General features: G+C 46.1%; 1 protein-coding gene across 10 annotated transcripts in view; it reads left to right on the forward strand.

Annotated features, from left to right (window-relative positions):
• Positions 1-15000, forward strand: part of LOC110504375 (actin filament-associated protein 1-like 1) — a 63912-nt gene that overhangs the window by 26431 nt on the left and 22481 nt on the right. For 4 of the 10 annotated variants that reach the window (XM_036970110.2, XM_090220163.1, XM_090220159.1 and 1 more), the window contains exons 2-4: positions 10193-10318; positions 12687-12770; positions 12942-13039. In XM_036970110.2, the coding sequence (XP_036826005.2) occupies positions 10193-10318; positions 12687-12770; positions 12942-13039 (308 nt within the window). Of the gene's footprint in view, positions 1-3665; positions 3794-7517; positions 7620-10192; positions 10319-12686; positions 12771-12941; positions 13040-15000 lie in introns of all 10 variants that reach the window. The other 6 variants (XM_090220161.1, XM_090220164.1, XM_090220165.1 and 3 more) reach the window with 3 other exon arrangements.

A 15000-nucleotide genomic window follows, 5' to 3' on the forward strand; every position in this document is an offset into this window, starting at 1 on the left:
GTCACTCTCTCTCTGTCACTCTCTCTCTCTCTCTCTCTCTCTCTCTGTCACTCTCTCTGTCACTCTCTCTGTCACTCTCTCTCTCTCTCTCTCTCTCTCTCTCTGTCACTCTCTCTCTGTCACTCTCTCTCTCTCTCTCTCTCTCTCTCTCTGTCACTCTCTCTCTCTCTCTCTCTCTCTCTCTCTCTCTCTCTCTCTCTGTCACTCTCTCTCTGTCACTCTCTCTCTCTCTCTCTCTCTCTCTCTCTCTCTCTCTCTCTCTCTCTCTCTGTCACTCTCTCTCTCTCTCTCTCTCTCTCTCTCTCTCTCTGTCTCTCTCTCTCTCTGTCACTCTCTCTCTCTCAATTCAATTCAAATCAAAGGGTTTCAATAGTCATTCTAGGGCTACAATAGTCATTTACAACATTAACAATGTCTATATTATATTTCTGATAATTTGATGTTATTTTAATGGACAAAAAAAAGAAACAAGGACATTTCTAAGTGACCCCAAACTTTTGAATGGTAGTGTATGTTTACTTTGCCAAAGCAAGTGGAATAGATAATAAACAATAAAAAATGAACAGTAAACATTACACTCACAAAAGTTGTGAAACTGTTCATAAGACGTTTCAAATGTTATATTATGTATATATACAGTGTTGTAACGATGTGCAAATAGTTAAAGTACAAAATGGAAAATAATTAACATAAATATGGGTTGTATTAACAATGGTGTTTTTTCTTCACTGGTTGTCCCACAAACCTTGCTGTTGTGGCACACTGTGGTATTTTACCTACTCTTACTCGCTCTCTGGCACTGACACACACGTACGCTGGCACGTACACACACACACACACACACACACATACACACACACACACACACACACACACACACACACACACACACACACACACACACACACACACACACACACACACACACTGCCTTGCACTTGTAACAAGGTGTGGATTGTATCTTCTGAGTTTAACAGTGTTTGTCAAAGCAGTGTGAGATAGTGAAGATTTTTAGTGTGGGCTAGCTCGGCTAACTCAGCCACACATTCCTCCCCCTAGTCACGTATCAAATTGCACCCTATTCCTTATATAGTGCACTACTTTAGTCCATGTCAAAGTGGTGTAGTGCGGTATATAGGGAATAGGTTTGCCAATTGGGATGCAGCCTTTGTCTCTGAGCCTCCGTCTCTGAGCCTCTGTCTCTGCTTTGAAATGCTTATGAAGGTCTCTCTCTTTATGGCTGTGTTCCGGATACAATATGGCTCTTCCAACAATGTTTTCCTGTTGAAACAACAGAAGTACACGAGTCATAAAATAGACTAAGAACTACCAGTCTACTACAACTCTACTGCTGATCAATCTCTGTTATGAGTGGCATATCTTTTGTTGATGCAGCTGGTTTTGATCTCAACACTAAAGCTCTAGTCCCCCCCACCCTCCTTGTTTTGATGTGGCATTATCAGCTCAGAGCCTGTGTGTGTTTCCCCTGGGGTGGAATGCATGGACACCTCTCTCCCCTCCCTGTTTGTCTTGGCGTGGGTACACACACACATACTGTACACACACACACACACAGGTGCAGCTAAATTTAAGGGATTGTGATCCTTTGGATTGGCGGGAAACAGATCGAGTTGATGCTGGTTCTATCCTTATGTAACAGTGTTGCTTCCGTCCCTCTCCTCACCCCTACCTGGGCTCGAACCAGGGACCCTCTGCGCACATCAACAACTGCCTCCCACGAGGCATCATTACCCATCACTCCACAAAAGCCACGGCTCTTGCAGAGCAAGGGAAACAACAACTTCAAGGTCACCGAGTGAGTGACGTCACCAATTGAAACGCTATTAGCTCGCACCCCGCTAACTATCAATCAATCATATGTATTTTTAAAGCCCTTCTTACATCAGTTGATGCCACAAAGTGCTGTACAGAAACCCAGACTAAAACCCCAAACAGTAAGAAATGCAGGTGTAGAAGCACGGTGGCTAGGAAAAACTCCCTAGAAAGGCCGGAACCTAGAAAGAAACTTAGAGAGAATCCAGGCTATGAGGGGTGGCCAGTCCTCTTCTGGCTGTGCCGGGTGGAGATTATAACAGAACATGGCCAAGATGTTCAAATGTTCATTGATGACCAGGCAGGGTCAGATAATAATAATCACAGTGGTTGTAGAGGTTGCAACAGGTCAGCACCTCAGGAGTAAATGTCAGTTGGCTTTTCATAGCCGATCATTCAGAGAATTACAGAGAGTTTAAAACAACAGGTCTGGGACAAGGTAGAAAGTCCGGTGAACAGGACAGGGTTCCATAGCCGCAGGCAGAACAGTTGAAACTGGAGCAGCATCACGACCAGGTGGACTTGGGACAGAAAGGAGTCATCAGGCCAGTTAGTCCAGTGGCATGGTCCTAGGGCTCAGATCCTTAGAGAGTAAGAGAGAGAGCAAGAGAGAGAGAGAGAGAGAGAGAGAGAGAGAAATAGAGAGAAATAGAGAGAAATAGAGAGAACTAGAGAGAGCATACTTAAATTCACACAGGACACCGGTTAAGACAGGAGAAATACTCCAGATATAACAAACTGACCCTAGCCCCCCAACACATAAACTATTGCAGCATAAATACTGGAGGCTGAGACAGGAGGGGTCAGGAGACCCTGTGGCCCCATCCGACGATACCCCCGGACAGGGCCAAACAGGCAGGATATAACGCCAGCCATTTTGCCAAAGCACATCCCCCACATCACTAGAGGGATATCTTCAACCACCAACTTACTATCCTGAGACAAGGCCGAGTATAGCCCGCAAAGATCTCCCCCACGGCACGAACCTGTGGAGGGGCACCAACCTGGACAGGAAGATCAACGAGCCATTTCACACTGGTTACACTTATCCAGACAAACAGACAGATGGACAGTCCACACCAAGCTCCAACTGTGTGATGTGCTTATGTGATTGATAATGGGGTAGTAATAACATAGGTCATTGAGTATTCAGATAGGGAGGTGTTCTTCATGCTTGGTATTGCAGTGTATTCTGACTTTTTTCTCAGGCTAGTGCTGTTATTAAGGGGTTTTCCTTTGTTGGTCTTCCTTATACTGGCAAACAGTGTTGGTATTTGACAAGATTGATGTCAAGGCCTTTGGAAAATATTGTCCAGCATGCTGCTGTCTCTCTCTCTCTCTCTCTCTCTCTCTCTCTCTCTCTCTCTCTCTCTCTCTCTCTCCCTCTCTCTCTCTCTCCCTCTCTCTCGCTTTCTCTCTCTCTCTCTCTCTCTCTCTCTCTCTCTCTCTCTCTCCCTCTCTCTTGCTTTCTCTCTCTCTCTCTCTCTCTCTCTCTCTCTCGCTTTCTCTCTTTCTCTCTCTCCCTCTCCCTCTCCCTCTCTCTCTCTCTCTCTCTCTCTCTTTCCCTCTCTCTCTCTCTCTCTCTCTCTCTCCCTCTCCCTCTCTCCCCCTCTCCCTCCTTTAATTAGTTCACTTCCCTTCCTCTATCAAGGGTGAGTCCCAGCAAAGACAAGCAGTTGGTTGACTTGGCAGGCTCTCTCTCTCTCCATCTCTTTCCCCATCTCTTTAATCCCTACCTCCCTTTAGCTCTTGCTCTCTCTTTCTCTTTCCTTGAAAATATATATATTTTTAAATGTTATCACTCTCTTTATTTCCCTCCCTATTTTTCACAGTTAGCTCGTTGGATCACATTATCTCCCCACTTGGTCCATGTTTCCTGCCTGGGCCAGCTATAGGTCATGGACTGGGGCAGGATTCTCTTTGTTTGGTGGAAGACTGCATTTCAACAAATCCTTTTTCGGTGACTATTCATAAACACACACACACACTGGTGGGAGTGCCCTGCAGCTGTGAGGAGTGAGTGAGGAAGTGTGTGTATCTTGTAGGAGGTGTATAATTAACAAATAGTGTCTTTGTGTTTCACTGTTGAGGACCACTGGTTCAGGAACTAAATCTGTTTCACTGCTGAGGCCCCCTGGTTCAGGAACTCAATCTGCTTCACTGCTGAGATGCCCTGGTCCAGGAACTAAATCTGTTTCACTGCTGAGGCCCCCTGGTTCAGAAACTCAATCTGTTTCACTGCTGAGATGCCCTAGTTCAGGAACTAAATCTGTTTCACTGCTGAGGCCCCCTGGTTCAGGAACTCAATCTGCTTCACTGCTGAGATGCCCTGGTTCAGGAACTAAATCTGTTTCACTGCTGAGGCCCCCTGGTTCAGGAACTCAATCTGTTTCACTGCTGAGATGCCCTGGTTCAGGAACGTAATCTGTTTCACTGCTGAGATGCCCTGGTTCAGGAACGTAATCTGTTTCACTGCTGAGATGCCCTGGTTCAGGAACGTAATCTGTTTCACTGCTGAGATTTTTTTTTTTTTTTTATTTTTTTATTTTTACCTTTATTTAACCAGGCAAGTCAGTTAAGAACAAATTCTTATTTTCAGTGACGGCCTGGGAACAGTGGGTTAACTGCCTGTTCAGGGGCAGAACGACAGATTTGTACCTTGTCAGCTCGGGGGTTTTTTTGAACTCGCTTTTTTTTTTTTGAACTCGCAACCTTCCGGTTACTAGTCCAACGCTCTAACCACTAGGCTACCCTGCCGCCCTGGTTTAGGAACTCAATCTGTTTCACTGCTGAGATGCCCTGGTTCAGGAACTCAATCTGTTTCCCTGCTGAGTCCCCCTGGTTCAGGAACTCAATGTGTTTCACTGCTGAGGTGCCCTGGTTCAGGAACTCAATCTGTTTCACTGCTGAGATGCCCTGGTTCAGGAACTCAATTGGTTTCACTGCTGAGGTGCCCTGGTTCAGGAACTCAATTGGTTTCACTGCTGAGATGCCCTGGTTCAGGAACTTAATCTGTTTCACTGCTGAGGTGCCCTCGTTCAGGAACTAAATCTGTTCATGTTTGACCCAGTGGGTTTAACACTGGGTCGTCTGACTTTATCTGCATCTCAGAAAGCATGTTAACATGTCTGCTATGTGTGTGACTAAATGCTGGTGTGTATTTTATATGTATTTTTTTATTTTATTTCACCTTTATTTAACCAGGTAGGCCAGTTGAGAACACCTTTATTTAACCAGGTAGGCTAGTTGAGAACACCTTTATTTAACCAGGTAGGCTAGTTGAGAACACCTTTATTTAACCAGGTAGGCTAGTTGAGAACACCTTTATTTAACCAGGTAGGCTAGTTGAGAACACCTTTATTTAACCAGGTAGGCCAGTTGAGAACAAGTTCTCATTTACAACTGCGACCTGGCCAAGATAAAGCAAAGCAGTGTGACAAAAACAACAACACAGAGTTACACATAAACAAACATACAGTCAATAACACAATATAAAAATCTATGTACAGTGTGTGCAAATGTAGAAGAGTAGCGAGGGAAGGCAATAAATAGGCCATAGAGACAAAATAATTACAATTTAGCAATAACACTGGAGTGATAGATGTGCAGATGATGATGTGCAAGTAGAGATACTGGGGGTGCAAAAGAGCAAGAGGATAAGTAACAATATGGGGATGAGGTAGTTGGGTGTGCTATTTACAGACTGACTGTGTACAGGTACATTGATCGGTAAGCTGCTCTGACAGCTGATGCTTAAAGTTAGAGAGGGAGATATAAGACTACAGATTGATTTTTGCAATTCATTCCAGTCATTAGCAGCAGATAACTGGAAGAAAAGGCGGCCAAAGGAAGTGTTGGCTTTGTGGATGACCAGTGAAATATAACTGTGCGTGCTACGGGTGGGTGTTGCTATGGTGACCAGTGAGATATACCTTCTGGAGCGTGTGCTACGGGTGGATGTTGCTATGGTAACCAGTGAGCTGAGATAAGGCAGTGCTTTACCTAGCAAAGAGTTATAGATGACCTGTAGCCAGTGGGTTTGGCAACAAATATGTAGTGAGGGCCAGCCAACAAGAGCATACAGGTCGCAGTGGTGGGTAATATATGCGGCTTTGGTGACAAAACGGATGGCACTGTGATAGACTACATCCAGTTTGCTGAGTAGAGTGTTGGAGGCTATTTTGTAAATGACATCGCCGAAGTCAAGGATCGGTAGGATAGTCAGTTTTACGAGGGTATGTTTGGCAGCATGAGTGAAGGAGGCTTTGTTGCGAAATAGGAAGCCGATTCTAAATTTAATTTGGGTTTGGAGATGCTTAATGTGGGTCTGGTGATTCTCTGATCCACCTCTACGCAGACGACACCATTCTGTATGCATCTGGCCTTTCTTTGAACACTGTGTTAACTAACCTCCAAACGAGCGTCAATGCCATACAACATTCCTTCCAAGGCCTGCAACTGCTTTTAAATGCCAGTAAAACTAACTGCATGCTCTTCAACTGATTTCTGCCCGCACCCTCCCGCCCGACTAGCATCACTTCTCTAGACGGTTCTGACCTAGAATATGTGGACAACTACAAATACCTAGGTGTCTGGTTAGACTGTAAACTCTCCTTCCAGACCCATATCAAACATCTCCAATCCAAAGTTAAATCTAGAATTGGCTTCCTATTTCGCAACAAAGCATCCTTCACTCATGCTGCCAAACATACCCTTGTAAAACTGACCATCCTACCAATCCTCGACTTTGGCGATGTCATTTACAAAATAGCCTCCAATACCCTACTCAACAAATTGGATGCAGTCTATCACAGTGCAATCCGTTTTGTCACCAAAGCCCCATATACTACCCACCATTGCGACCTGTACGCTCTCGTTGGCTGGCCCTCGCTTCATACTCGTCGCCAAACCCACTGGCTCCATGTCATCTACAAGACCCTGCTAGGTAAAGTCCCCCCTTATCTCAGCTCGCTGGTCACCATTGCATCTCCCACCTGTAGCACACGCTCCAGCAGGTATATCTCTCTAGTCACCCCCAAAACCAATTATTTCTTTGGCCGCCTCTCAATCCAGTTCTCTGCTGCCAATGACTGGAACGAACTACAAAAATCTCTGAAACTGGAAACACTTATCTCCCTCACTAGCTTTAAGCACCAACTGTCAGAGCAGCTCACAGATTACTGCACCTGTACATAGCCCACCTATAATTTAGCCCAAACAACTACCTCTGTCCCTACTGTATTTTATTTATTTATTTATTTTGCTCTTTTGCACCCCCATTATTTTTATTTCTACTTTGCACATTCTCCCATTGCAAATCTACCATTCCAGTGTTTTACTTGCTATATTGTATCTACTTTACCACCATGGCCTTTTTGCCTTTACCTCCCTTATCTCACCTCATTTACTCACATCGTATATAGACTTGTTTATACTGTATTATTGACTGTATGTTTGTTTTACTCCATGTGTAACTCTGTGTTGTTGTATGTGTCGAACTGCTTTGCTTTATCTTGGCCAGGTCACAATTGTAAATGAGAACTTGTTCTCAACTTGCCTACCTGGTTAAATAAAGGTGAAATAAAAAATATAAATAAAAAATTGTATAATCACCAATGAGAAACCAGAGAAAACTGACCGGCCGTGTGTGTGTGAGTGTTTGTTTCTTTTGTGTGTCTGAACAGTGTTGCTCCCTAACTGAAGACTGGTTTTCTGATGTGGGCCCTCCTCTGGGCTTAACAACCTACTGCCAGGCAATTATCATATGTATCTGCAGAGAACAACTGGTCAGAGAGTATGAGTGTGGGCATGCGTCTGTGGGCATGCGTCTGTGGGCATGCGTCTGTGGGCATGCGTCTGTGGGCATGCGTGTGTGTGTGGGCATGCGTGTGTGTGTGGGCATGCGTGTGTGTGGGCATGCGTGTGTGTGTGGGCATGCGTGTGTGTGTGGGCATGCGTGTGTGTGTGGGCATGCGTGTGTATGTGGGCATGCTTGTGTGTTTATACGTAACAGCTTGCTTCTCTTCCAATCCGATTCTCTTCCGTCTTAATGAAACATGGACATCCTCACACATTGTCTGAGTAGCTGGCATATCAAATCAGTTCAGGCACAGCACGCCTATTTACTCCACTGTGTGTGAGGAGAGGGAGAGAGATGTCTTGGCCTAGACCACTGTTTCTCACAGCCATTGTATGGACATCTGGGTTTCCACTACCCCATAGAGAGAGAGAGAGAGAGAGAGAGAGAGAGAGAGAGAGAGAGAGAAAGAGAGAGAGAGAGAGAGAGAGAGAGAGAGAGAGAGAGAGAGAGAGAGAGAGAGAGAGAGAGAGAGAGAGAGAGAGAGAGAGAACCCATTGCCCTTTATGGTTCTGGGGTCCACTCACCAACCAAGAATTCACAAAATGGGACAAACACCAAATTGAGACTCTGCATGAAGAATTCTGCAAAAATATCATCAGTGTACAACGTAAAATATCAATCCAAATCCAGAAAAGAGCCGTTAAATTCTACAACCACCTAAAAGAAAGCGAATCCCCTAAGCTAGCTGGTCCTGGGGCTCTGTTCACAAACACAAACACACCCTACAGAGCCTCAGGACAGCAGAACAATTAGACCCAACCAAATCATGAGAAAACAAAAAGATAATTACTTGACACATTGGAAAGAATTAACAAAAAAACAGCAAACTAGAATGCTATCTGTCCCTAAACAGAGAGTACACAGTGGCAGAATACCTGACCACTGTGACTGACCCAAAATTAAGGAAAGCTTTGACTATGTACAGACTCAGTGAGCATAGCCTTGCTATTGAGAAAGGCCGCCGTAGGCAGACATGGCTCTCAAGAGAAGACAGGCTATGTGAACACAGCCCATAAAATGAGGTGGAAACTGAGTTGCACTTCCTAACCTCCTGCCAAATGTTATGACCATATTAGAGACACATATTTCCCACAGATTACACAGATCCACAAAGAATTTGAAAACAAACCCAATTTGAATAAACTCCCATATCTACTGGGTGAAATACCACAGTGTACCATCATAGCACCATCATGTGCCATCATAGAAAGATTTGTGACCTGTTGTCACAAGAAAAGGTCAACCAGTGAAGAACAAACACCATTGTCAATACAACCCATATTTATGTTGATTTATTTTCCCTTTTGTACTGTAACTATTTGCAAATCATTACAACACTGTATATACACATCATATGAAATGTCTTTATTCTTTTGGAACTTCTGTGAGTGTAATGTACTTCTGTGACTGTAATGTACTTCTGTGAGTGTAATGTACTTCTGTGAGTGTAATGTACTTCTGTGAGTGTAATGCACTTCTGTGAGTGTAATGTACTTCTGTGAGTGTAATGTACTTCTGTGAGTGTAATGCACTTCTGTGAGTGTAATGTACTTCTGTGAGTGTAATGTACTTCTGTGAGTGTAATGCACTTCTGTGAGTGTAATGCACTTCTGTGAGTGTAATGTACTTCTGTGAGTGTAATGCACTTCTGTGAGTGTAATGTACTTCTGTGAGTGTAATGTACTTCTGTGAGTGTAATGTACTTCTGTGAGTGTAATGTACTTCTGTGAGTGTCATGTTTACTGTTATTTTTTATTATTGTTTAATTCACTTTGGCAATGTAAACAATGCTTCCCATGCCAATACAACCCTTATATTGAAAATTGAAATTGAATTGAAATTGAAATGAGAGAGAGAGAGAGAGAAGTGGTGAAAGAGATGGACCAAAGAGAGAGAGAGAGAGAGAGAGAGAGAGAGAGCTGGGGTAGGGCTGTAAATTGAGCTCATGGTTAGTCTAGGTCACTGTGTCTGTCGGTTCAGGCTCCATATGATTCACGATCACACAGACACACACACACAGACACACATGCACACATACACACACAAACACACAAATACGCACCCACACACACAGTTCACAGACCTGCTCTTAGGAACATAAACCTGCTTGCAGAGCTTAAGGTTTATTTTCACTCTGTTCTGAAAACAGGGAGCGGCCTAGTCCCACCTCGCACACCAACATCTGAATTATATAGTCCTAAAAAGCTGACTTCATAAACACCATGATGTTATGTATCTACGTATTGGATGTATGTAAGTGCAGTACTGGGTTTCCCCTACCCCTGAGAGAGACAGAGAGATGGGGGGGAGAGACAAAGACAGAGATGAGGAGAGACAGAGATAGACCAGAGAGAGAGTGAGAGAGGGATGCATGGGTATGCGTACGTGTCTATATTTGTTGACAGAAACAGAAAGTTGTTTAGTCTGGGTCGATTGACCTCTGTCCTCTCCCTCCCTGACCAGTAACTTCTGACCTCTAACCTCCAACCCCTTCCTTAGCGATGGATGTCCTGGTGACGGAGCTCAACGTTCTGCTGAAGCTGCTGGACAACGAGACTCTGAGCTTTCCTACTGAGGAGAAGAAGACCTCTGTTAGGAACCTGCTGAAACAACTACAGCCCACAGGTAGGAGACTACAGACAGACAGCTACAGCCACAGGTAGGAGACTACAGACAAACAGCTATAGCCACAGGTAGGACACTACAGACAGACAGCTACAGCCACAGGTAGGAGACTACAGACAGACAGCTACAGCCACAGGTAGGATACTACAGACAAACAGCTATAGCCACAGGTAGGACACTACAGACAAACAGCCACAGCCACAGGTAGGAGCCTACTGACAGACGGCTACAACCACAGGTAGGAGACTACAGACAGACAGCTACAGCCACAGGTAGGAGACTACAGACAGACAGCTACAGCCACAGGTAGGAGACTACAGACAAACAGCTATAGCCACAGGTAGGACACTACAGACAAACAGCCACAGCCACAGGTAGGAGACTACTGACAGACAGCTACAGCCACAGGTAGGAGCCTACAGACAGACAGCTACAGCCACAGGTAGGAGACTACAGACAAACAGCTACAGCCACAGGTAGGAGACTACAGACAGACACCTACAGCCCACAGGTAGGAGACTACAGACAGACAGCTACAGCCACAGGTAGGAGGCTACAGACAGACAGCTACAGCCACAGGTAGGAGACTACAGACAGACAGCTACAGCCCACAGGTAGGAGACTACTGACAGACAGCTACAGCCACAGGTAGGAGACTACAGACAGACAGCTACAGCCACAGGTAGGAGACTACAGACAAACAGCTACAGCCACAGGTAGGAGACTACAGACAGACACCTACAGCCCACAGGTAGGAGACAACAGACAGACAGCTACAGCAACAGGTAGGAGACTACAGACAAACAGCTACAGCCCACAGGTAGGAGACTACAGACAGACAGCTACAGCCACAGGTAGGAGACTACAGACAAACAGCTATAGCCACAGGTAGGACACTACAGACAGACAGCTACAGCCACAGGTAGGAGACTACAGACAGACAGCTACAGCCACAGGTAGGATACTACAGACAAACAGCTATAGCCACAGATAGGACACTACAGACAAACAGCCACAGCTATAGCCACAGGTAGGACACTACAGACAAACAGCCACAGCCACAGGTAGGAGACTACTGACAGACAGCTACAGCCACAGGTAGGAGACTACAGACAGACAGCTACAGCCACAGGTAGGAGACTACAGACAAACAGCTACAGCCACAGGTAGGAGACCACAGACAGACACCTACAGCCCACAGGTAGGAGAATACAGACAGACAGCTACAGCCACAGGTAGGAGGCTACAGACAAACAGCTACAGCCCACAGGTAGGAGACTACAGACAGACAGCTACAGCCACAGGCAGAAGACTACAGACAGACAGCTACAGCCCACAGGTAGGAGACTACTGACAGACAGCTACAGCCACAGGTAGGAGACTACAGACAGACAGCTACAGCCACAGGTAGGAGACTACAGACAAACAGCTACAGCCACAGGTAGGAGACTACAGACAGACACCTCCAGCCCACAGGTAGGAGACAACAGACAGACAGCTACAGCCACAGGTAGGAGACTACAGACAAACAGCTACAGCCCACAGGTAGGAGACTACAGACAGACAGCTACAGCCACAGGTAGGAGACTACAGACAGACAGCTACAGCCCACAGGTAGGAGACTACAGACAGACAGCTACTGCCCACAGGTAGGAGACTACAGACAAACAGCTACAGCCCACAGGTAGGAGACTACTGACAGACAGCTACAGTCACAGGTAGGAGACTACAGACAGACAGCTAGAGCCACAAGTAGGAGACTACAGACAAACAGCTACAGCCACAGGTAGGAGACTACAGACAGACACCTACAGCCCACAGGTAGGAGACTACAGACAAACAGCTACAGCCCACAGGTAGGAGACTACAGACAGACAGCTACAGCCACAGGTAGGAGACTACAGACAGACAGCTACAGCCCACAGGTAGGAGACTACAGACAGACAGCTATAGCCCACAGGTAGGAGACTACTGACAGACAGCTACAGCCACAGATAGGAGACTACAGACAGACAGCTACAACCCACAGGTAGGAGACTACATACAGACAGCTACAGGTATAGACCAGACCTGGAGTCAAATTCTATTTGAAATTGTTCAAATACTTTTAAGCTTTTGCTTCAGTCTGCCCGAGTGCCAGATGGAAGGGGGTTTGTACGGGCACAGATGCTTGAATTTATTTTATTATTTTATTACATTTTTTGTTTAACCTTCATCTAATTATTTGAAATGATTTCAAATAGTAATTGAACCCAGGTCTGATATAGACAGAGATAGACAGATAGGAACAGAGACATCACAGATAAAGTGAAATCAAACAATATAATATCTTTCTAAAAGTGTGTTTATACAGCACGTTTTGTCTCAGTGACAGGACCAGACTACTTGTCCATGAACACATCAGTCTACAGACACGGCACCAGCTTTGTGGAATCCCTCTTCGAGACCTTTGGTGAGTTTGGTTCTCGGGGCGATACTAACTTTATTTGAACAACCAGGGCATCAATAAAGGAGAAGTTAAAGATTTTACGTTTCTCCTGGCCCATTTTCAGGGCGAGCAACCGCCTAACTTCAAGTTGTAAAATCCTGAACTTCCCTTTAACTGTCTTCTACCTCTGTCCAGACTGTGACCTGGGGGAGCTGAAAGACATGACAGAGGACAAGAAAGAGAAGCAGGACACACACACAGAGACACACACTGACACAATACCCTCAAAACAGGTGAGCTACACATTACACACATTTACTGTTCCTGTGTGTTCATACATGTGTTTTTATGTGTGTCTATGAAACTGAAGTACTGTATATCAATCCTAGTAATCGTTCCCCTCAACAACAATGACGCTCTGCAATTAAATCATAGCTGGCCCATGTGGAGCATAAGCTGTGATATCACCCTGTACATAAAGGGGTGGGGGGGGGGTGACAGAGGTATGGCTGTAAGGGAGGATGACAGAGAGGTATGGCTGTGAGGGAGGATGACAGGGAGGTATAGCTGTAAGGGAGGATGATAGAGAGGTATAGCTGTTAGGGAGGATGATAGAGAGGTATGGCTGTAAGGGAGGATGACAGAGAGGTATGGCTGTGAGGGAGGATGACAGGGAGGTATAGCTGTAAGGGAGGATGACAGAGAGGTATAGCTGTAAGGGAGGATGACAGAGAGGTATGGCGGTAAGGGAGGATGACAGAGAGGTATGGCGATAAGGGAGGATGACAGAGAGGTATGGCAGTAAGGGAGGATGACAGAGAGGTATAGCTGTAAGGGAGGATGACAGAGAGGTATAGCTGTAAGGGAGGATGATAGAGAGGTATAGCTGTAAGGGAGGATGATAGAGAGGTATAGCTGTAAGGGAGGATGACAGAGAGGTATAGCTGTAAGGGAGGATGACAGAGAGGTATAGCTGTAAGGGAGGATGACAGAGAGGTATAGCTGTAAGGGAGGATGACAGAGAGGTATGGCAGTAAGGGAGGATGACAGAGAGTTATGGCGGTAAGGGAGGATGACAGAGAGGTATGGCGGTAAGGGAGGATGACAGAGAGGTATAGCTGTAAGGGAGGAGGACAGAGAGGTATGGCGGTAAGGGAGGATGACAGAGAGGTAAAGCTGTAAGGGAGGATGACAGAGAGCTATAGCTGTAAGGGAGGATTACAGAGAGGTATAGCTGTAAGGGAGGATTACAGAGAGGTATAGCTGTAAGGGAGGATGACAGAGAGGTATGGCGGTAAGGGAGGATGACAGAGAGGTATGGCAGTAAGGGAGGATGACAGAGAGGTATGGCTGTAAGGGAGGATTACAGAGAGGTATAGCTGTAAGGGAGGATGACAGAGAGGTATGGCAGTAAGGGAGGATGACAGAGAGTTATGGCGGTAAGGGAGGATGACAGAGAGGTATGGCGGTAAGGGAGGATGACAGAGAGGTATAGCTGTAAGGGAGGATGACAGAGAGGTATGGCGGTAAGGGAGGATGACAGAGAGGTAAAGCTGTAAGGGAGGATGACAGAGAAGTATGGCAGTAAGGGAGGATGATAGAGAGGTAAAGCTGTAAGGGAGGATGCCAGAGAGGTATGGCGGTAAGGTTGGATGATAGAGAGGTATAGTTGTAAGGGAGGATGCCAGAGAAGTATGGCAGTAAGGGAGGATGATAGAGAGGTAAAGCTGTAAGGGAGGATGACAGAGAGGTATGGCGGTAAGGGAGGATGACAGAGAGCTATAGCTGTAAGGGAGGATTACAGAGAGGTATAGCTGTAAGGGAGGATTACAGAGAGGTATAGCTGTAAGGGAGGAAGACAGAGAGGTATGGCGGTAAGGGAGGATGACAGAGAGGTATGGCAGTAAGGGAGGATGACAGAGAGGTATGGCTGTAAGGGAGGATTACAGAGAGGTATAGCTCCCTGACCGAGGGAGAGAGAGAGGGGGGGGGGGGGGGTTGGACCACGGGAGAGAAAGAGAGAGTGAGATGGACCGAGGGAGAGAGAGGGGGGGTTGGACCAAGGGAGAGAAAGAGAGAGCGAGAGGGACCGAGGGAGAGAGGGGGGGCGGGTTGGACCAAGGGAGAGAAAGATAGAGCGAGAGGGACCGAGGGCGAGAGAGAGAGGGGGGGGTTGGACCAAGGGAGAGAAAGAGAGAGTGAGAGGGACCGAGGGAGAGAGAGAGAGAGGGGGAGAGGGGGCGGGTTGGACCTA

This window comes from Oncorhynchus mykiss, chromosome 25, assembly GCF_057628025.1.
Source record: "Oncorhynchus mykiss isolate SJ-2025 chromosome 25, ASM5762802v1, whole genome shotgun sequence".
In the NCBI taxonomy this organism is placed as follows: Eukaryota; Metazoa; Chordata; class Actinopteri; order Salmoniformes; family Salmonidae; genus Oncorhynchus; species Oncorhynchus mykiss.